We start from the raw sequence: 24393 nt of genomic DNA, 5'->3' as shown, positions 1-24393 counted from the left end.
ATCAAATAAATAGAGATTTATAAAATTTATCACTAACTGGAGATACTTATTGATTTATTTATAAATTTTATCAAAATTTAGAGAAACTCTAACACGAAAAACAAATAAGTCTTGTAATAATTTATTAACCGAAGCAATAATATTTTCTCCGCCTTAACACAATTGAAATCAAAACATAACTTTTAAAGACCGGGAAATTATTCAAGAGCACGTTTTAAGATACTCATTCATTCAATTTTATGGAAAATGGTTAAAATTTTTAATTTTGTCAACATTTGAAAAGACACACACATTGATTCAATTGAACACAAATATAAAAGCAAACTAGTTAAAATTAAACAATGTCTTTTACGGGGAAAAAAAAATCTAAAGTGGTGCTGTGCATATTCAATTTCAAGTGGTGCCCATTTGGTCTTATGTTCCGTTTGGTGCCATATACTATCATTCAATATTTCAATGCATACTATATTTAATTATTTAATGCATACTATCATTCAATGCATATTATATTTAAATAAATATCAAGTAACATGATATATGGAGGTATTCCACATTTATCCATGCTCTTTACTTTAGTCATTTAGTTATATGCCTTTGATATTGGGGCAAAGTCGAAAATGAAAAAGCTGGAAGGAATTCAACAGCCCTCAAAGATATATATATATTTCTTAAAAGTAGCTACTTAACTAACTTAAAATACGGTTTGTCTAGAGTGCCACTCTTATAGTGACACTCTTATCTCACTCTTCTCTTGAACCGTCGGATCTCGCCCTCAAGATCTGAAGATCTAATTTACTGATAAAACCGATATTTCAAAATTTCGGTGTATTTCAAATAGACATAATGACCTAAAAATACAACATACTTTGCAGTTTTTAACATTAAATACAATGTATTATTTTTCTTGCCTAAAAATACAACATACTTTCAATTTTTTACAATTGGTACTATCTGTTAAATCGGATTTGACGGAGCTCGATTTAGCCGTTAAAAAGCAGTCACGTGACTTGCACAGTTGCACCCACCTCCCATTTTCTATTTTCATGTTTAGGTGAACTTTATTACTTACGTGGCTAAGTCAAATGGTGGACTCAGTCATAACCTCTCTCAAAGAATTGAAGCACGTACCATAGAATGTTGTGATGAATGTTTCTCTGTTGAAGAACGCACCAAAAACCAACAAAAACTCCATTCTGAGATGACCACCACAAAAAAACTTAAGAATGTCAACAGTTGACAATATATAACAAGATAATGTTCACTTGAACAAAATAATCAACCATCTAAACAGACCCAACAGAGTGGCCAATTTCAATAACTAGCAAATCTTTTTCGTACTTGTTCTCCAATTCCTCTGTTTTTTTCTTCTCTTCTCTTCTCAAATTTCCTCAACAACTCCAAGTCCCTTCTTTCAACACAAAACACAGCAAAATTTAATTGGTTGTTACGCAATGTCCTATTATGACATTGCAAATCATCCACCCTTGAATCGGCACTTAAAGATGCGGTGGATCAATCCACGAAAAAAAAGTTAAGAGTTTTTCTCCCAGCCTTACCCGTAATAATGACAACCCCCATAACCTTCTTCTTGGGTTTCTTTAAATGCGGAAACCTTCACAATAGTGGGATGTCCACATTCGCATATGTATCTGGAGTTGATTGAAGAGGAAGGCATAACTTACCAATTAGTGAGTTCTTTTGGTTTCCGATGAATTTGAGGCTATTAGAGGGCTAACTTATAACTAACCCTCACTTTTGGTGGGTATATATAGTTGGATGCAAAAACATGGAGAGTTGGAGGGAAGAAATTGGAGAAGAATTGAAATTGGGTTTCTGATTTGGGGAAAATTTTGAGGAGGGAAACCATTAGATCGAGGGAATGTCCGAGTCCACTATTTGACTTAGCCACGTAAATAATCTGATCCACCTAAGCATTATTTGAATTTTCCAAAACATGAAAATCGAAAATAAGAGGTGGGTGCAAGTCATGGATCTGCTTTTTAACGGCTAAATCGAGCTCTGTCGAATCGAACCGTACCAATTTAAAAATTAAAAGTATGTTAATTTTTAGGCTCTCTCTCTATGTTCTCTCTCTTTCTCTCTCTCTCTCTCTCTCTCTCTCTCTCTCTCTCTCTCTCTCTCTCTCTCTCTCTCTCTCTCTCTCTCTCTCTCTCTCTCTCTCTCTCTCTCTCTCTCTCTCTCTCTCTCTCTCTCTCTCTCTCTCTCTCTCTCTCAGGGTTTACAAAAAAAAACAATTAAGGCTAGGTGAACAACCCAAGTTCTCTCTCTCTCGGCAATTGAACTTTTTTCAATTGAAAATATTTCAAGTTCTCTCTCTCTCTCTAGGTGAACTTTTTTCTCTCAAAAAAAGAAAAAAAAAGAAAAAACAGATCTACCAAAAAAAAAGAGGGATCGACTATTGTTAAAACCCAATTCCATCGCCATTAACGACCACCTGAGCTCTTTGAACTTCACTCTCTCTCGAGTTCCAATTAAGGTATGCTTCCATTAACACATTTTATTCTCATTCACTTCACTCACTACTGCAAACTCGTTATGTTGTGTTGTGCATTCTGGTTCCTATTTTCGTTGTCTTTGTCTTTAATTTTTTAACTGTATAGTCTCTACTTCTAAGTAGCGAGACATTCCTTCTGCGTTATGAATTGACCTAATACGCGGGTTTGTTATGTAGGTGGTAATGTATCGTGTGTGTGATGGTAATGTGGTATAATCTGTATGGCTAGCTCATATATATTCATGTATGAAGAATATACAACTTTGAGTGCCTTGGAATATTTTCTAGGCTCTTCAGTTTAAATCTCAAATTTAGTTTTCATACCTGTTTGTAAAATGAGAAAAAAAGAAAAATGGTGGGTGCCATAAGCATATTAGTATGACATAAATACCAAAATAATTTTCTAACTTATGAGTGTGCAATCAATGAATTTTCAACTTATAATAGTAATTCCGGTACTCTACTTTGGCATGAAATCGTATTTGTATAAATTGGTTAGTTACTTGATGTACATTGTATCAATTGGTTCAGAAAAAAGTGTGTTGTATCTTGTAGTATTTTAATCCTTGTAAACTTGTAAGTACGACTCAGACTTGTCTGTTTTGAGGAGATGGAGCAACCATATTTTTTCCTATTGAGTATACTAAGCGGATAGATGATTTTGACGAGTATTTGTCCATCAAACTGCAATAGTGAAAATCCGTAGTAGTAAGTAATAACTAAGATTTTGAGGAACATTAGCAGCCGATGAGGAAAAGAAACTGCAGCCAATCTACCTATATGCTTATATGGTAGCAAATGTGGCACATTTGATTGGTGCCTAAGCAGTAAGCATACAACATGGTAGAGGTACCCTTGGAGTTGATTCCTCTTCTAGACAATTCTCGTGTATGCAAACTGGGGTTCTAAAGAAGTAGAACCATATATACAATTCAGAGTCGGAGTGTCGGACCATTGGATCCACTATGTTCAAGAGAGACATACGCTTGCTTTGGGCAACCACCAAAGTTAATAGAACGACAACCAACATAAGCATGATAACTTTCGTTCATCATATATCTATGCTGGGAAAACCTTTTCTGCTATGCAATCAAAATCCTAAATTGCCAAAAAAAATATTCTTCATGTCGTATTCTGTCAGAGTTTTGAACTCTGTCAGAGTTCGGTGAACTCTATCAGAGTTTTGAACTATTTAAGAGTTTTGAACTCTGTCAGAGTTCGGTGAACTAGCATATTCGGTGAACTTTGTCAGAGTTTTGTGAACTCTATCAGAGTTTTGAACTATTTCAAAGTTTTGAACTCTGTCAGAGTTCGGTGAACTAGCATATTCGGTGAACTTTGTCAGAGTTTTGAATTCTATCAGAGTTCGGTGAACTCTTTCAGAGTTTTGAACTCTGTCAGAGTTCGGTGAAGTAGCATATTCGGTGAACTCTGTTAGAGTTTTGAATTCTATCAGAGTTCGGTGAACTCTATCAGAGTTTTGAACTCTGTCAGAGTTCGATGACAAACACATATTCGGTGAACTCTATCAAAGTTTTGAACTCTGTCAGAGTTCGTGAAGTAGCATATTCGGTGAACTCTGTCAGAGTTCGGTGAATTATATCAGAGTTTTGATGTTTAAGTTATTTACACTGTTTATGTACATTAAGATTTTTGACTGTTTAAGTTATTTATAGTTTTAATTTTTTCGATTTATATAAATGGAGACAGAGACATCAATGTTATATTTATCCAAGTTCAAAATAAATAAATCATTAAATCAAGCAATGAAGTTATGAACTTATTGTCTCTCCTGTTGATATCACTAGATTTTTATTTGAGGCTATATCGACTGGAGTACTGTTTGCTTGATTCAAAATAAATATATAGCTCTGTTTCAGGTAACTGTTATATCTTTCTATTTTTTTTTTTTTTTTTTATATAATGTTATGTTTGATTCAATTCTTTTGAATTCTAGACACCCATTTTGTACTTTCCCTGTTGATATCACCCATTATGTTGATATCACCCATTCTTAAAATGAAGTTAAGAATGCATGAAAACCAAAATAAAGCTGAACCTAGCTAGTGGTCATCCATCTAACACAAGTTTCACAAGATTTCGAGTATAACAAAATTTATATTTTCGCAAGTATAGCGGATATATATAAATACGTTCCGTAAGATCCACATCCATCCCCATAATCCCTTTACAGGGTGCCCATAGTCTCCATTAAGTTATAGGGCTTTCATGTTGCACTTTCCCTGGGGAACTTTGTTAGTAGTGTTCCAGTCACACTTCACAAGAAAGGATGTAATGTGGACGGAGGCCGGTTTGTCACAACCCAAGTAACATCTAATTTCTGATTATTAAGAAAAATATAATAAACAATGATATGCGGAGCTTCAATTGACTCTTACTTTTGCTCTCACTTATCTGAAGTTCTGAACTAGTTATGTTACTGGTGGTTGAACTCTATGAAAGTCGTTAATGATTGGAATATGGAAGATGCCAATATGGTATCTTTTATTATAGAATCCATGTCATCCAATCTGTTCCTTTATTACAAGAAAAATATATAATATAAGTACAGATAATTCTTATAGAATTCATGTTAATAGTACTGACACCTTTCAGGTCAAAACAAGGTAAGTAATAAGTTTTTGCTACGACGATCTCCATGAGACCACGATGTGTAGATCATCCTCGCCAAAAGTCATGAGCAACTCTATGCTGTTGAGCTTCATATAAGTGTTCATTTGATTTATTAGCTTACACATCATTTGGAACAACATCAATAGCAAAACAAAGTACATACTCATGTATCCTGAATTACTGATAAAATTTACCCAAAAATAATAAAAATAAAAATAATGTATACTGATAAATCAATTTAGTTTTTGAGTTAGAGACTTAAGATCGAGTATCGACAGTTGTTCCCCTTTGATGTTGGTCTTTCTTCGTTCCTCCACTCGTGAGATTATGGCCCTTTCATTTTCCCCATCGAGCTTCAGCTCTTATATTGTCTTTATCTTATGCATTTCGACTATTTTCGTTTTACAAATGTGCTTCTTTTTTCGATGTTCATTATCTCCATGGCGGCTTTAAAGTTTTACATGAGTCGTTCTCGCAAAGTTTTCCTAGTCGATTTCGCATGCTTGAATTAGATTGGGTTTTTTTTGTTAGTGTGTGGAGGGGGGATTTAATAGAGGAGTATAGTTTGCCTAGTTAGCAATTAGCATGCACACCTTAGATATAGATTGGCATGCACACCGCCTTATTTCGTTATTTGTTTTTTCACGTTGGTATTGCAACAATTTGAATTAGTTGAATGTCTTATTTTTAACTCCTATTTATTTTGTAGCAATGCCTCGAACAAAGAATGTGAATGTGAAGAATGCAGCAAAAAGTGTTTTCATGGGTGCTAAGAAGTTGTTAGGTGGGGGGAGTAGTAGTTCGGGTCGCGATGAGGAGCCTGAGAAAAAGATAGGAAGGAGAACAACCATTTCGCATCGGTTAAGTAGGGGGATCGGGAAGCGGATGTTCCCGATAATGTTGTAAGTGGTGTAGAGTTAGGAAATCAAAAGAAAGAAAGGGGCAGTTCGAAAGTGATGTAGATATAGATGTAGATTTAGATTTAGATTTAGATTTAGATTTAGATTTAGATGTAGATGTAGATGGCGATGGCGTAAATATGGATCGTGGGAAGAGTGTAGTTCTAAGTCATCTTTAGTAGTGAAGAAGAGGGTGTTGATGATCTGCGAAGAGGAGACCCGACGAGGAGGAAGAGGGACGGAGGAGGAGGATGATAGCGAGGAAGTCCATGTACACAGACCTCCAGTGAATATTGTGAGAAAGTCTAACAATAACTTGGAGTTCAAGAGAGGTGTTTATGGAGGTGGCCCTTGTGTGTCACATCTGTTGTATGACTATCACAGTGCACGCGTGGCTCGCAATGTTTGGGAGGGGCGGGTAATATTATCATATAGTGTCTATTAGTATTTAAATTTTGTATTACTTAAACTTGTGCATACATTAATACTAAGTTTTTGTTGTTTTAGGCGGAGCGAGGGGTGTTGAAGTGCCATGGGCACCTAAACAAGTTGGTATAATGGGATATCATCGGAGAGTGTTCAGACTGTTCTACTTTTCACGTGGAGTTTCAAAGGACCGGCTTATGTGCTCTGGTCTTAGGTGTATACAGGCATCAGGATCCTGTGTTGGTCTCTGCGTTTGTGGAGAGGTGGCATCCAGAGACCAACACGTTTCATATGCCGTGGGGCGAGATGACAATCACGTTAGACGATGTTTCTCAACTCTTAGGAGTTCCGATCAGAGGCAAAGCAGTGACTGGGGACACTGATTTGACCTTGGAACAGACAAAAAAACTCCTCCACAAAGATCTTGGCATACCCATGGATAAGATAGATGCGGAGATGAAATCCAACACGTAACTTAGCACTACGACATACCGTAATGAATAGAGTATCAAGCGAACATTATGAACAGTAAAAACATATATTTCCTTTTCCTCGTATCATAAACTCTACAGTAAACGAGAAATAAAAACATAAAATATCTACTCACCTGTAGCGCGCTCCGACTATCAACTAGATAACAGAAAAACTCTTCCTTTTCTTCTTTCAGTAAAACTCCATTTTTTTTTATTTCCTCTGTATAAAACTCTCGTTGTGTTTTTCCCTAAAAAACTCTCCGTGAGAATCCCTTTTTTTAGGTTTTAAAACCTCACCGAAAAACAATAATGAAACTTATCTATTTACCTACGGGGCTTTTATCCTTAACTGATAGTTATCATATATTTAGTTTTATCTATTATCATTATTATTATTATTATTATTATTATATTAGGAAAATAAAATAAAAAGACGGGGAGTTATAATATACACATCTTAAAAGGATCTCGTCCCGAGATTCAAGGTAGAGTGTCAGAGAAGAGCTTAGGATGCATCTGCCTTATCTTATCTTCAAATTCCCAAGTCACGTCATTTTCCCTTTCACTCCACTGCACTTTTACCAAGTTTACAATCCTCCTCCTAAGGTGTTTCACATCCCTATCTACTATCGTGATAGGCCTCACTGTAAAAGTTACATCATCGTTCAACTCTAGCTCTGCTGGCTGAACAACCTCAGTAGGATCTTTCACACATTTCCGTAGCATAGATACGTGGAAGACATCATGAATCATCGCTAAGTTAGGAGGCAAAGCAAGACGGTACGCCAAACTACCAACGGAGGCTACTATCTTATATGGTCCAATATATCATGACTCAACTTTCCTTTCATGCCAAACCTCATAACTCCTCTCATAGGGGAAACCTTCAAAAACACAAAATCGCCTACAGAAAACTCAACCCGTTTCCTCTTCAAATCTGCATAACTTTTTCTCGCTTTACTCTTTGTCTTAATCCTTTCTCTAATGACTTTAATCTGTTCAGATGTCTCTCTCACTATCTCAGGCCCAAGCAATACTCGGTCTCCCACGTCTGCCCAACAAGCAGGTGATTGACATGGACGCCCATACAAAGCCTCAAAGGGTGCCATACCGATGCTTGACTGGAAACTGTTATTATATGCAAACTCCACCAAAGGTAAATGCTCCTCCCATCCTCCACCAAAATTCATTACACAAGAGCGTAACATATCTTCTAATATCTGATTCACCCTCTCCGTCTGTCCATCTGTCTGAGGATGATAAGTAGTACTCATCACCAAACTAGCACCCATAGCACGCTGAAAACTCTTCCAGAACTCGAAAGTGAACAAAGGATCTCGATCTGAAACAATACTCATTGGAATCCCATGTAACCTGACCACTTCCCGAATGTACAAGGAAACCAACTTATCTGTATTTCTATGCACGTCAATAGGAATGAAATGAGCAAACTTTGTAAAACGATCAACAATAACCCAAATAGATTCATTACCTCTCCAAGACTTCGGCAAGCCATCAATGAAATCCATAGAAATGTGCTCCCATTTCCACATCGGTATCTAATGGTCGCAATAATCCGTAAGGCCTCGATGTTCTCGCCTTTAACCTCCGCGACAAGTGAAACACTGAGAAATATATTCTTCGACATCTCTTTTCATTCCTTCCCACCAAAAGGTCCTCTTCAAGTCTTGGTACATCTTCGTTCCTCCAGGATGAATTGTAAATCGAGAACGATGAGCTTCATATAATATCTCCTTCTTTAACTCTGCATCATCTGGTACACACAATCTCTCATGAAATCTCAATCCTCCCTCAGAATCAACTGCCCAATCAAACGGACAATCATCTAAAATATCAATGACCATATCATCTAACCGACTCAAAAGAAATCAGGGTCTATGCTTTGCATGACAATCACTTCATCAAAAATCACCGCCTAACCTCCAAAACCGCATATATACCCCTTTATCGTCAGACGGTGTAGTCCAGACGTCATAAGCTGCTATAGTCTCTAAACTCTTCCACTCTTGCACCATAAGAGTGGTCAAAACACTAGGCAATCGACTAAGTGCATCCGCAACTACATTGCCCTTGCCTGGGTGATACTGAATCTCGAAGTCATAACTACTTATTAACTCCATCCATCTATGTTGTCTCATATTTAACTCTTTCTGTGAATAAAGATACTTCAAACTCTTGTGATCTGTGTAAAGCTCGAACTTCTCACCATATAAATAATGTCTCCACACCTTCAAAGCAAAAACCACTGCCGCTAACTCTAGGTCATGAGTAGGATAATGTCTCTCGTGTATCTTCAACTGTCGTGAAGCATACGACACCACCTTCTGGTCTTGCATTAACACACAACCTAAACCAGTTCCACTAGCATCTGTAAAAACCACTAGTTTTCCTCCTCTAGTCGGGATTACTAAAATTGGAGCTGTAGTCAACCTCTGTTTCAATTCTAAGAAAGCCTTCTGACAATCATTAGTCCACATAAACTTCACATCCTTCCTAGTTAACTTCGTGAGCGGAGCTGCAATAAGTGAGAATTTCTCAATAAATCTTCGATAATATCAAGCTAACCCCAAGAAACTCCTAATCTCTGTAACAGTGGTTGGTTGTTTCCATTCTTTCACTGCAGCAACCTTCCCAGGGTCTACAGCAATCCCTTCACTAGATTCCACATGTCCCAAGAAACGAATTTATTCTTCCCAAAAACGGCACTTGCTAAACTTAGCATACAACTTCTGTTCTCTAAACGTCTGCATCACTATCTTCAAATGCATCTTATGTTCTTTTGTGTTTTGTGAATACACTAAAATGTCATCAATGAAAACAATCACAAATTTATCCAAATAGGGCCTGAAAATACAATTCATCGGGTCCATACAAAACGCAGGTGCATTCATCAACCCAAAAGGCATCACAGAAAACTCATACAACCCATACCGAGTTCTAAATGCCGTCAAAGGAATACTCTTCTCTTCAACTCCCATCTGATAATAACCAGTCCTTAAATCAAACTTTGAAAATATCTTAACCCCTTTCAACTGGTCCAACAAATCATCAATCCTAGGAAGCGGATACTTATTTTTTATAGTTACCTGGTTCAAATCCCTGAAGTCAATACACATCCTCAAAGTACCATCCTTATTTGAAACAAAAATAGCAGGCGCACCCCATGGTGAGTTGCTCGGTCGAATGAACCTGGTCATACACACCTTAAAAGATTCAAACCAATATACTCAAAAGATATGGTTAAGCCGAAAACAAAATCACTAAAACTTAAACTCTTACCCCTTATTGAGTAATTCCTCGACTTACACTTTCATTTCATCCAATAGCTTAGGTGCCAACCGGTAAGCCAACTTTGAAACTAGTGCAGTCCCTGGTAACAAGTCTATACGAAACTCCACCTCCCTCTTGGGTGGCAACCGTGGAATCTTCTGAAAAACATCTTCGAAGTCTCTCACTACTTCCACACCGCTGATATCCCTTGTGGGTATCTCTATAGAGCACAAGAAGCTAGACATCACCGAGTTATCCTTACTAACACATGTGTGAATCAACCTCGGCATGCCAGGTGTATTCACTATAACTTTTCTCCTCGCACAATCCAAGATAACATGATAATGCGTCAACCAGTCCATACCAAGTATGAAATGGAAACTCTCAAACCCCAAAATGATCAAGTCTACCATAAAGACACGGTCTAAGAAACACAACTTAAAACCTTTGCACTTGTCACATAAGGTAACAGAACCTCCTAACAGTGTCTCAACACACAAGGGCTTAGATAAAGGGTTTAAAACTTTCTTTCTCAACATACTGACGATATATAAAGGAATGTGAAGCACCCGAATCAAACAAAACTCTGAATATAAAATGAGATGAACTAAAGGTACCTTCAACATTCCCATGTCCTGGCATAGCTACATAGGCTCTAGCATGAGTGACTGGTGCTGGTGCTCTGTTCTGCTGATTACCCTGCTTGGTAGGGCAATAACAAGATAAACGACCCACCTGCTTACACTCCCAGCAAGCCCTTTCAACAGGAACTATGGCTTTAAGCGCTGGTGCTAGTGCAGGTAAAAGTAATGTTGCTGGTTGATACGGAAAAGCAAGAGCTCGACCCTGAAACTGGGGACCCTGCCTCTGCCACTGATTCCCCTGAGGTTTATAGCTTCCAGGCTGCCCCGGTGGCCTATAACCACCCTGCTGTGCAAATCCTCCCTGGGGTCGAAATACACCCTGCTGATGAAATCCTCCCTGAAACCCCTGGGATGGTGGTCTCTGAAACGGACCCCTCTGAGCAATATCATAAGGCCTAAACTTATTCAGCTGCCTACTCTCAAGAGGCATAGGACCAACAACTGGTATCTCACCAAACTTCTTCTTCCCCCTCGACTCTCTTAGAGCCACATTCTGTTCCTCATATCTCAATGCCAATTCCAACACACAAGCGAAGGTGTCCCCATCAAAAGGAATCAACTTACTGGACAAGTAACTCTCTAACCCACGTATGAACTTTTGGGTTTTCTTCTTGTCAATATCCACAAGATAGGGAGCAAACCTCGATAACTCATTAAACTTGGTTACATACCCAGTCACAGACTTCTTGTCTTGAGTCAACTCAGAGAACTGTTTAGCCAACTGCTCTTTTATTGCCTCAGGAATGAACTTACTCTCAAATCTAACCTTGAAGTTCTCCCAAGTCAAAGTTATAGTGTCCAGACTAGGGGTGAGAGCTCGCCACCAAAACCTAGCAGCGTCATTAAGTTGGTAAGCTGCTAACTCCCCGCTCAACCTCATTAAAGGCGCATACGCCAAGTACATTTTCGCAACTTTGAATCCAAGACTCACTTACGCAATCGCGTTCCCAACACCCGATGAAACCGGCTGCCCACCAAGAGTACCAAACTCCTTATTAAACTTTTAGCAAAAAAGGATCTCCCTGAACATGATGGTTATTCTGCATAGCCTGCAACAATTGATTCAACTGTCCTCCTGACATTTGTACTGGAGTGTTCACTGCAGGTCCAGTAGTATTGTCATTACGTGTCTTAACCATGATCTACAGTTTCAAACAAAACTCCTGTTAATATTCACATATACCCAAAACTCTCAACAATATAACCCATAGTCCACATCCGAGGATCACTTAGACTTTCTAAATCTAAGCTAACCTAGGCTCTGATACCAAAATGTCATAGCCCGAATTTCTAAACAATTACACAGTGAATATTTGAAATATAAATATCTCAAATATCGCTATGTTATTGTCTAAAAACCCAGGCTATGACGGGGTAGATACAACACATGCCAAAAACCTAAAACCCACATAATAAAAGAATCAACTTAAATTAAAATAATCCCAAACATTTTCCACCATCACTTTATTAAGCTATCTTCCGTCCAAACAGAATATCAAACAACTCTAAGAATAAAAGTCTTCAATATCTTATTCTCATGTCATGCTGAAATGTAAACTATGTTATTACATCCTTCCAAGAAGAATCGGACCTAATAAAAGAACTAACTGACTACTCCAGGCAAGAATCCAAATCACACGCCGTAGTTCTATTGCCTTCCACCTATGTTCCCAATAACACACCTACGTTGCCAAAACAAAGCAAACATGGGTCAGCAAAATGGAATTTGCTGGTATGAGTAGACTAACCACATATAAATATTTATAGTATTTACTTATCCAACTAACACTTTAAATATATCATAACTTAAACATTCTCAGCTTGGAAAACAGGTAGTTCCGTCATTTCAACCGACATAGTTTCTTTCAAAGCTAGACTTCCATTTTATTAACTCATAATCAGCATAGATTGTCTTCAACTTCTTAAGGTTTTCTTCGTATGAAACAAGATTATCAATATCTCAGTCACGATCTAATTTTTTTTATATCTCACATTGAACATAAAAAATAATGTTAACGCGTTTTGTTTTAGCGACAATGTTTGCAGTATCAGATCTCCGATTCTCTTTAACAGTTTGATATATTCATGTCGTCATGTTTTGTAACAAAGAGCAGTTAAAATTAAATCGCATACAATATTTTAAACGACATTTTTAGAAGAAAAATATCAAACAATAGAAACAATAGGGTTGTTGTTACTTCAATTAATGCACTAGGGTTTTGCTAAGTGTTGGAAACCAAGCCTGATGATTTGGTTTCAATAGAGAATTTATAAGGTTAGGATAACGAGTCACACAAGCAAATGTGAACCCGCCTGGTTTATACTAAAGTATCGAGTTGAGCAGTTTGTAAAGTTTTATAATTTTTTTTTTGATAATTACCAGTTTGTAAAGTTTTACTATTAGAGGACGTTCACTTAATTCTCTCTAAAATACCTCTACCAACGGAAATGTGTAAAAGTGACTTTAAAAGTGTTAAAATGAAATGAACATAGCTTAAAAAAATATAGCATTCAACAAATTTGACATTCTCATTATTTTAAGGCAATACCATTTGTTTTTCCACATTTTGTAAAAAACTTCCAGTAGGTTGTGATCTGTTTTGGGCCTTAGTGGGCCTTAAACTAGTCCATAGATCCATTTCCCGCCAAAAACACACAATTCTTCCCGCCCATCTCTTTCTTTTTCTCTCCTCCCAAACACTCATTTCACACCAACCATGAAAGACTTAGATTTCGATGCTGATAGAGGTACCCCCTCAAATATATATCTCTTTGCCACTTTTTTTTTTAACTAACTTTATTTATTTATTTATTTTTTTCTGTCAACAGCTCTTGCAAGAGACTTTCTCTTAAACTATGCCGATGCAAATGGTGAATCCAAATATCTCAACTTACTTGTAAGTACACCCCCCCCATTTATATAAAAATTTACACCTATTTTTTTCTAAACTCCCCAAACTTTTAATAATTTTGATTATTCAAATTTGTCAGCAAGATGTCGCCAATCATAAACTCCGTTCAGTCCAAATTGATCTTGAAGATCTATTCAATGTAAGATTACCTACAACCCCTTTTAATATTTTCCAATTTTGAACTCAAATTTGTGTAAAGTTTTGATTTTTATGTGTGTTTTTATTTAGTATAAAGATTTGGATGAAGAGTTTTTTAGAAGAGTTATGGAGAATACGCGTAGATATCTTGGTGTTTTTGCGGAAGCTATTGATACGGTAATGCCGGAACCAACTGAGGCTTTTCCAGATGATGATCATGATATTTTGATGACACAAAGAATGGAATATGATTCCGAGAAAGCGGATGGGCCTGATCCCAAACAGAGAATGCCTCCTGAGATTAAACGTTTCTAGTAAGATAATAAAAAAACCCCTTTGTTTTGTAGATATTTACAACTTTTGATGATTTATAGAATAAAGTAAATAATAAATTAGATTCCAATGTCAGCCCCCAGTGATTTATATCTATATTTTGATACTAGATATTCTCTTTTACTGGTTCCATCAGCAAGTGTGTTAAAGACCCGACTTCAAAATATGTTTGTTAATGTGTCACCTTGGGTAATGCAGTGAAGTTTATATAAAAGCTTCTTCAAAAGAGCGCCCATTTACTATCAGAGAGGTTAAGGCTTCCTACATCGGTCAGCTTGTTAGAATTTCAGGTATTGTAACCCGTTGTTCAGATGTCAAGCCACTGATGCAGGTGTCTGTTTATACATGCGAAGACTGCGGCTTTGAAATTTATCAGGTGATTGTATAAAATGACCTGTTAGTTTCCCCTGTTTTCTGATCTAGTAGTTAAGTACTTAGAAAATTATCAGTTTTATAGAGTTCAATAATGATTTTTTTTCTATTTTGTAACATTATCAGGAAGTCACTGCTCGGATCTTCATGCCTCTATTTGAGTGCCCATCTAAACGCTGTCAAATAAACAATGCAAAAGGGAATCTCATCCTTCAGCTAAGAGCTTCAAAGTTTTTGAAGTTTCAGGAGGTATTCTCTATGCATTTCTAAATTTTACAAGTTTGTTGAAGTCTTTAGCTTTACTTTGAGTAAAATATTTGTGCTTTTGCAGGCAAAGATCCAAGAATTAGCCGAGCATGTCCCAAAAGGTCATATTCCAAGGTCCATGACTGTTCATCTCAGAGGAGAACTCACCAGGAAGGTGAGCTGATATTTTATTATTGTAGCGAATGAATTGATCTATGGGAGCATTAATGTTTCTTATGAAATTATAAGTGTTATTTCGCTAACTCTGTGTTCATTATAACAAGAAAATGCTTCCACATAAAATTTGTTTTTAACTTTTATATTAAATCGCTGTTGTCTCAAGTTTCAAGGGCCCACTCATGATGTGTTCTTAAAAGGTCATTTTTGTCCCTGTAGCATGTTATAAACTTGTAATGAATGTTTTTGTGTAAGATACATTATAGATTAAGCAAAACAAAACTAATACAAGCTATAGTGGTTCATTCTTAAGGACCATATTCATCGAACAATGCCCTGGAAGTTATGTTCTCCGCAAAAATCTACAATTGTGAATACACCTCAGATTTTGGCTTGAAATATGTCAAGCTCTGACTCCAAAATCAACAAGGAAAATTAACACGGATGCTCAATCAGAAAAAAGAAGCTTGAGCACTTGACCTTTATTTTCAGGGTGCTCATGCCATAAATTCTTGGAATTCCTTTCCTTCAGTAGACCTACCCCTTCTCATTCAAACACCAGGACCCTTCATGCTTCATAGAGTTGTATGCATACACAGGGATAACAGTATACTTGTAATACAAATGCATAATGTGTGGTTAAAAAGCATTGATAATGCTATTCTTTTGGAGCATGGAAGTATTGTTGTTTTGTCTTCCCATTGTTTGCATTAATCACTGATGATAGTTAAGTGTTGTTGGACTTGTGCAGGTTGCTCCTGGTGATGTTGTTGAACTCTCTGGCATTTTTCTTCCTATACCTTACATGGGATTTAGAGCAATGCGGGCAGGATTGGTTGCAGATACTTACTTGGAAGCCATGTCTGTCAACCACTTCAAGAAAAAATATGAGGAGTAAGTAACCTGAAAAATATCTTTTTCTGTTCAATATGATATACCAAGATAGGAGATTGCCTTCAGATTAAGTTGCTTGCTGAATACTCATTACTAGGAACTTGAAAAGTATGACTTAAAACTTTATGTAGCTATAGTTGGATAACAGATGAGTGTGTGAAATGTAACAGAACTATAAGAGGCCCTGCCCAGCCTCATACACAAATCTAAAGAATTTTCAATGAACTGCTTTATATAATCTATATTGTTACTGCTTTTGGAGCTTCCTTGAAAGCCAACAATTCTTTTTGCACGAAGAGATTCAAATTTGCATGCAGAGGACAATTTGGTTGTGTTTAATTACCAATTTATACAACTTACATCGGTGAATTTCACACTTGTGACAATGTTTTTTTTTTCTCTCATTGCAAATTCATACAACGTACTACCAAGATTTCACAAGTTATACAAATTGCTGTGATGCTGACAGACATTAGTTTACAGAAAAATTTCGTAACTAGTTTACAGGCAAAATTAAAGAAATGAATTTACAATAAATGCATTACAAGGATGTATGTAGCTTTACTTGGTTTTATAAAAACAATTTTGCCAACAAATTGTTTCGTAATTTGGGGATTTTCAGTGAGCTAATGTCTGTCCAGCGGCGTCTTAGCTATTTGTTTAACTTGTGAAATTTTAGAAGTACGTTGTGTGAATTTGCAAAAGAAAAAAGTACGTTGTCAAGAAGTGTGAAATGCACCATAGTATGTTGTATAAGTTGGTACTTAATTGGTTACGGGTACACATTTTTGGTTGTTTATCATTATTTAGGCCAAAAATTTGATTGAAACTTGTATATGAAAAGTCGGAAGTATATGAATTTGTCTGCTTTTAGCAATTGATAGAGATAAGTTCAATTAAGTTGTAAAAGTCACTGACTGTGCAGGTTGAAATGTACATACTATAACATGCTGCAGTTTGTATTTAACACGATCATTTTTGACCTCATGTAGCCAGTAACGCTATTTGTTTTTCCTGTTGTATAAAATGTGATCTGTTTTTATACAGAGTATGAAAATTTCAGCAATTTGTTTCTGTGCATTGGATTTTATCATTTTAATATCGTTTTGGGAGGCCCTGTTACCGTTTTGGGATGCACAATTAACAGCTCAGAGTCTCCATTGGAGTTTTGGATGTTTAGTCAAGTCTGTACTTGGTAATTATAGTCAGTAGAGGCAGAGACATAATACATGGTCTTTAGTGCACGATGGTTTCAAGATTTCAAATAATTAACACCCATATTTGTAACAAAAGTAAACCCAAGAGTGGTCGATTAGTGGCGAGCCTTTGGATCAAAATTGGTACCTCATATCTGAGTATTGTTCCAATGCCCAAGTTAATGGTGCTTAGTGGGATGGAATGATTCCAGGGATCAGACCTCCTATTAGACTGAGAAGACTCACCTAGCATAGATTATTCTTATTCTGCTATAAATATAGTGAAAATATCTTATTGCTAATGAAGAAGAGAGTTTGGAGAGAAAAAGAGGACTTAGTTGGTTTCCGGGGTGGGCTGAGCCGCACTCGGGAGATGTCCTTTAGAACTGTAACAAATATATTTTAGAAAAGAATAATATAAGGAAAATTTGGCTTTCAACGTGGCAATATAACTGAGAAATTTCGGTTACCACAGGAAACACAGACTACGGAGTATGTTGATAATTATCCATGTTGGTTGTGTATTAGTTGTCAAACTTTCATACTATAACCGAGAGCTTGTTGAGTATGCATTGTTTCTGATGGAAATGATTCCATGGATTGGTAAAATCCATGGATATTGATGTAGCCTGAGATCAATATATTGATGTAGCATTTGGGAAGCCTGAGAGTCGATTAAACCCGAGAAAAAGGCTTATGATTAGTCCAAGTCTCCTCCAAAGGGCATAGGTCTACTCCACCTTAATCAGTATTCATCAGCTTGCTTCTGCCTGGACTATCATGTGGACCGGTGGCCCTTGTGGTTAAAATCTGGATAGCGTCAAATATAGTTTTGTTCTGTTAGTTGGAGTTCACGATAGGTGAATATATTACTTAAGAAATGAGCTTCACCAGATATTTGACCTATGTGTTTTAGGGTAGCGGACCGCTTCATTTGAGCTTAGGATAGTCGATTTGTGGGATTGTTGTTTCTTTTCGAGGTTAGATCACAGTGTCTTAGATTTATGCGTCAAGTAATTTCTTGATGTCCTGTCGAAGTGATGATAAGTCATCATTAACGTTTCTTGGTTGGAGGAGTTTTTGGTCACGGATTTCTTTCACTAGCAAACAATCTCTAGGGTTGTGTCCTGCCTTTGCGATTCCCAAAAGTTTGCAAAAAGTGGTTTGTTATTCATCTTCATTAGTGTCAGGAAAATTTGGAACACATTTATTGACTATGTGGCACCAAAGACGTACACGTTAACAAGGCAAGATTCAGAAAATGCTACTGGTAGTTGCTTCTCACGAAAACTCCTGGCGTAATCATTGTTATGCTCTCTGAGGTTCTGGGGAAGTTGGGTTAGTTCATTGATGGTGGTTGGTCGAACTTTTAGTGAAATTTATAGTAAGTGATCAGAAGGAGCTCTGCAGTAGAGCTGTATTCTTTGCCAATGGATGTTTTTGATTTTTGTCCGCTTATGAGGTTTTGGGTAAAGGGCCAACTTCATCTATTTGGAAATCAGAAGCAGAGATGTGAATGCCTAGCATAGATAAAATTTGTTTGTACAAACCTCAAATAATGTTTTTTTCAATTTATTTTTACATGTCACTACCAACAACACAAACAGCGTTTAAATCTTGGATGGCTTCTCTAGGAGTTAAATTATACTCTGGTGATATTTCCTTGTAAAGACTTCCATCACTAGTCTTGGATGGTTGTACGCTAGGTGCCATTTGGAAAACTGCTTTTCTGTCTAGCCATCCCAGTTTTGGATCGACCTCAAAATCATCTTAACTCGGACGTTCCCGAACTCTAATTTCAAATAAAAAGTTTTCCACTTCTTGCACACGTCATGTTTCAATAGGATTGAAATCCACTAGGTTAGCAGAAGAGAAATGCTTAGCTCATATACTTCACTTTCTAGTATAAATGACCATTTGGTTATGTAAGAGTGCTTGCTGGGTGGTAAGAAAGAATTCTTGAAAGCTGATAGTTTAAACAACGGAAATTTAGGGATTTAGGTGAAATGAGTATAACCTTTATGTGTAGGCAGTTGGTGATTGGCTCTGCGGAGCTGATTGGGTGACCTATGCCATCAGGTTCCATATGTTTAATAGGTAGTCTGGAAAGTTAGCTGAAGTCATACTGGAAGTGCATTGAGGTGGATTCAATATTGTCTGGTAGTCTTAAAACGTCTCAAAGATGTAGCCAGGTACTTAAAGCGGCTCTTCCTCAAGGCTTTTTTACTAACTTTTCATCAATGTACAATAGAATGGGCTATCTCATTTCAGTCATTTGAATTTCAAGACTTTTTCGCTGAGTTTGCACCGTTATTTTTTATCTATGCGCCTATGCATATATATTGACATAAATCCACTAGAAAGTAGCCTTGGATATCATACAATGGGCTTGAATTTGTGATAATGTGTTGGAACTTTACTCTCAGAGGAGAAAATTTGACTAATCTTGCCGACATAATTGAAATGATGCACACATGAGAAGTGATTCTGGTTGGTTTGGCTTCACCAAATGCATTCCAGACATTCATAATAGCTATTCTGGCACGAATGTCTTTCCATTTATTAATCATATATAGAAAGAAAACGAGCTCACAAAGGAAGTATCAGAAGAGTCATACAGTTGTCAACATGACGAGTTATTTCTCTATACAGGTATGAACTTAAAGGCGATGAGGAAGAGCAGATTGCTAGGTTAGCCGAGGACGGAGACATCTATAATAAGTTATCGCGGTCTTTAGCCCCTGAAATATTTGGCCATGAAGATGTCAAAAAAGCTCTACTTCTTCTTCTTGTAGGTGCTCCTCACCGGCAATTGAACGACGGTATGAAGGTAAATATATCTGAAACAAACTGGTGTTTATTGTACTTTCATTGAGCTAATCAATAATCAGTTCAATTAAAGTAATAGATGAATTAAATTTGTTTTTCTATTTCAAAAAATATATCAATTATTTGATAGATATAAGGAACTGAAGTACATATTGGGGATTTTAAGTTCTTGGGTTTCCCGTAAAGCTCATGGCTATAAGTTCTAACTTTATACTGTCTTACTATTTATGAATTTAATACTCTACTGAAAACTAGATTTCATTCAGAATCTGCATTTCCGATGATAACTTGAAATTTTGAATGTTTCTGATGTATATCCAGATCTATTTATATCCATCTCTATCATGTTTACTTGGGTAAAGGTGTTCATGTGTAAACGTATCTGGAAATGCAGATCAGAGGAGACCTGCATGTTTGTTTGATGGGGGATCCTGGGGTTGCAAAAAGTCAGCTTCTTAAGCACATAATCAATGTTGCACCAAGGGGAGTATACACTACAGGCAGAGGAAGCAGTGGGGTTGGTCTAACCGCTGCTGTCCAGAAAGATCCAGTTACAAATGAGATGGTTCTTGAAGGTGGAGCTCTGGTAAGATTTGTCATTTATGACAACTGCTTGTATTTCCGTCTCCCTTAAAACACATTTTCTCAAGAAATTCATGCTAAAACCATCTTGTGTATTATAAAACGAACATCTTATGTATTGCTATGCTACTACGCCAAACACCTGGATCAAATGATGCTGTTGTACCGTCAGGCACTTGTATATAGATTATAGATGTAAAATTATGTCCACGGATAGTCCAATCTGTATCTGCGCTGTAGCCACACTGAATAGAGTCTGTTTCTTCCGTATGGTGTGTTGTGTGTTTGTGAGTGTAAGTAAAAATGTATACGACACAAATTCACATTTACAAAGTTGTAACCTGGAGTGGTTTAATATGAAACTAAGATAATTGTGAATCAAGGAATTTAATTAATGACAATTTGTTGCTCATAATCCTGTGACAAGGACACTTGTCCTCATATATCGAAACTGTCGGTCGTTACTTACTAACAGATATATGGAGAAATCCTAGGCTCCTATGTCTAGTTTATAGTTTCAAAGGAACTTACGGAACTTAAAGAGAAAACATGTGGTGCAGGTTCTCGCAGATATGGGGATATGTGCCATTGATGAGTTTGACAAGATGGAAGAGTCAGATCGAACAGCAATCCATGAAGTGATGGAGCAGCAAACTGTCAGCATTGCAAAGGCTGGGATCACCACTTCCCTGAATGCAAGAACTGCAGTTCTAGCTGCCGCCAACCCTGCCTGGTACAATTCTGTTTTGATAACTTGAATAAGTGCACATTATGAAGTAGTTCCATTTGTATTAAAATATAGCGGCAGTGATCTAGTAAAATTTTGTAAACTATGTTGAAGAAGTTAATATCTTTGGCAGACAGCGCTTGTTGATATTTTGAAAGTAACTAGGTAGCTTTAACAGTATATAGTGTTATTTGTTAAACCCAAAAATTTTAACTCAAAAAAATATGTTTAACTATGTTATTAAAGGGAAGATATGATATCACGGGAGGACCCCAGCGGAAAACATAAATCTTCCTCCAGCTTTGTTGTCACGTTTTGACCTTTTGTGGCTGATACTAGACCGGGCAGATATGGACAATGACCTTGAATTAGCCAGACATGTTGTATATGTTCATCAGAATAAAGAATCTCCTGCTCTTGGATTTGCTCCACTGGAACCGTCTGTTCTTAGGTAACTCTACAAGATTCTACCCCAAGAGAACAAACTCAAATTCTTGAAATATCTTGTTTGATTACCTCTCTAAACTTTTTACTGTTGTCTAATTTAGATATGTTTTCTATTGTGCCAAATTGCTTATCTTTTAAAATGAAGTGCCATTAGAATGTTGATAATTCCACTCTAAATTCTTTCAATTGATTTTGAAAAGATTGCCACCTTTTTTTTTTTTTTTTTTTATTTGATAAAATTGTGCATGTTTGCAAAGAGGGCACTCGTGATGTGTCGAAATCTGCCATAATGTATGTTATTTTTTTTCCAATCCATTTTCAGTTTCCTATACAATGCAGTTATCAACAGTTTGTGAAGTGAGTTAACCTTCAGGAGAGGACTGCTTTCATTTATACTTATACCTTGCCTTGACTCTGATTACCAGGGCTTATATTTCCGCTGCTAGGAAAGTGTCCCCATACGTCCCAAAGGACCTAGAAGAGTATATTGCAAGTGCATACTCTGGTATCCGCCAAGATGAAGCAAAAACAAGTGCACCCCACTCCTATACGACTGTGCGAACCCTACTCAGCATTCTGCGGATATCCTCTGTAAGTCATAGCTCCTTACTGTTTCTGTTCCCTTATTTCAAATACATTCATTCTACAGCCATATTCCATATTCATGAAATCGGGTTATTATGTGCTGGATGGTACAATTGCTTAACTTGACTGAGTTACATCTTTACAGGCTCTAGCAAGGCTCAGGTTTTCAGAAACTGTAGCTCAGAGTGATGTGGATGAGGCTCTGAGGTTGATGCAGATGTCAAAGTTCTCCCTGTATTCTGATGATAGACAGAAATCTGGTTTAGATGCAATATCTGACATCTACTCAATCCTGCGAGATGAAGCAGCAAGGACGAACAAGTTGGACGTAAGCTATGCCGATGCACTCAACTGGATCTCAAGAAAGGTAAGTTGATTTTTCTCATATCAAACAAGAAAACAGATTTTTATCATCTAAGACACAGACTACTATGCTACTACGGTTTCACTCAATCAACTGGATGTCCGACTCTAAAACCAATGCCAATTTCGAAATAGATTTCTGTTATTCTGGTCGAATGGCATGGGAAACCATTCTACCAGCAGAAGATAGATGATGAGATCACCATAAGACCTAGTTAACTGAAGGTGTCTACCAGACTGGGGATTACCTGATGGTTTGGATGGTTGAACCAAACAATGGTTGGACTATGTGCCACAAAGTCTATTACCCAGAAAATGAGATTGTAAGAAACGGATAATGATCTCTGTTCTTCCAACATAAAAATGCAGCAAGTGTTCAGGACTCTTTGTTAAGTGGATCCCATCAAGGATCTCTTTATTTTTTTCGTTGAAAAACTTTATTTATTTTTTCTTATTAAAAAATTAGCAAGAGATAATACAAAACAATAATTGTTTATCAACCTATCATTAGCACATTACAGTAGAAATAAGGGATGACTCTGCTTCACACTATCAACCTATCATTAGCACCTCCCTGTACATCATTTGGTAAATCTACGAAAGTTTACGATTATGCCAAATAATAGTTAGATTTCCTCTATCTTTTCTCTAGTTAGATTGGCTTCCCTCTTGCATGAACTGGGTCACTGGCTTCTACTTATTTCTAATTGGCTCCTGTTAAATATGTTTGATCATTGTTGGTCACAAGTTGCAGTAGCCAAGTTTCACCAAAAATATGTTCCCACAGTCCCATTATGATATTGATGAATTTTGATGTGTTGCATGTCAATAGGGATACAGTGAAGCTCAATTGAAGGAATGCTTGGAGGAATATGCAGCTCTGAATGTTTGGCAGATCCATCCCAACACATTTGACATCCGTTTCATTGATGCCTGATCCCGGGGAAAACACACGATGCGGCTTTTATGATTTATATCCCGAAATGAAGAAATTTGATTGGATATAGCTGGTTGAGGAAGGCTAAATATTCCTCGTCAACTAACAGTCAAGCTGCAATCAGTGTGCAAAGTTCTTAGCTTACATCCTCTGTTCTAATGTTCAGAACGACTAGAAAAGCAATAGCTGCAAATGTAAGGACAAAGGGACGAATGCCAATATAATTCATCATATCGAATTTGCTGAAAGATGATGTCTGGCAATATGTGGCATGCCATGTAGTTGTAACTTTTAGTTAAAGCAGAACTCTGGTTGGTGTTTAGCTTGCAGCCAATTTTAGAATTCTAAGGAGCTTGATATGGATTTATTAATTCTAAGGAGCTTGATATCAACTCCTATTTAGACCGGAATGATATTTCAAATGTCTTGTCCACATGTGGAGAAATTGACAAGGGCTAGTCATCCTGGTACTATACTTAGAAGTTAGAAGCGCAGGTGACTTGAGGCGGGTTATCTTTTAGTTAATAAGCCGTTCTATTCTAGATTCACCGGGCTCACGTGTGTAATTCAGTCACAAGTCACAACTGGGGTGTCTTCTTATTCACCTATTGATCCATTAATAGCTAGTTTGTGAAGAAATTTAGGCTGGTAATAAGATGATATTGTCATTCGGCCATTGCAAATTTCGAAAGCAGAAGCTGTAAGTTAAAAATTTAGCAGACACTTGAGAAACTTATAATCCATCTCATGATTGAGTTGTCTGGTTATGAAGT

At 36.9% G+C, this 24393-nt stretch overlaps 2 protein-coding genes across 2 annotated transcripts; one reads left to right on the top strand and one right to left on the bottom strand.

The window, feature by feature from the left end:
• Window positions 1–9523: 9523 nt before the first annotated feature.
• LOC147498510 (uncharacterized) lies at window positions 9524–11786 on the bottom strand. The gene is made up of 5 exons (XM_086563253.1): window positions 10856–11786; window positions 10275–10716; window positions 10055–10157; window positions 9823–9946; window positions 9524–9618 (listed from the first exon to the last, which is right to left on the bottom strand). The coding sequence occupies exons 1-5, from the start codon at window positions 11784–11786 to the stop codon at window positions 9524–9526; spliced, it is 1695 nt and encodes a 564-aa protein (XP_086419379.1).
• Window positions 11787–13545: 1759 nt separating this feature from the next.
• LOC147498509 (DNA replication licensing factor MCM7-like) lies at window positions 13546–24030 on the top strand. The gene is made up of 15 exons (XM_086560481.1): window positions 13546–13630; window positions 13712–13779; window positions 13874–13933; window positions 14023–14246; window positions 14464–14641; window positions 14764–14886; window positions 14969–15058; window positions 15812–15954; window positions 19803–19980; window positions 20374–20565; window positions 21122–21310; window positions 21552–21739; window positions 22161–22326; window positions 22466–22687; window positions 23516–24030. Exons 1-15 carry the CDS (start codon window positions 13600–13602, stop codon window positions 23618–23620), a joined length of 2157 nt encoding a protein of 718 aa, XP_086416607.1. The 5' UTR covers window positions 13546–13599; the 3' UTR covers window positions 23621–24030.
• Window positions 24031–24393: the final 363 nt, after the last annotated feature.

The sequence above is a fragment of the Coptis chinensis genome, chromosome 5, assembly GCF_015680905.1.
Source record: "Coptis chinensis isolate HL-2020 chromosome 5, ASM1568090v1, whole genome shotgun sequence".
NCBI lineage: Eukaryota > Viridiplantae > Streptophyta > Magnoliopsida > Ranunculales > Ranunculaceae > Coptis > Coptis chinensis.
Note: the sequence above shows the minus strand (reverse complement) of the source record. Positions and strands in the feature narration are given on the sequence as shown.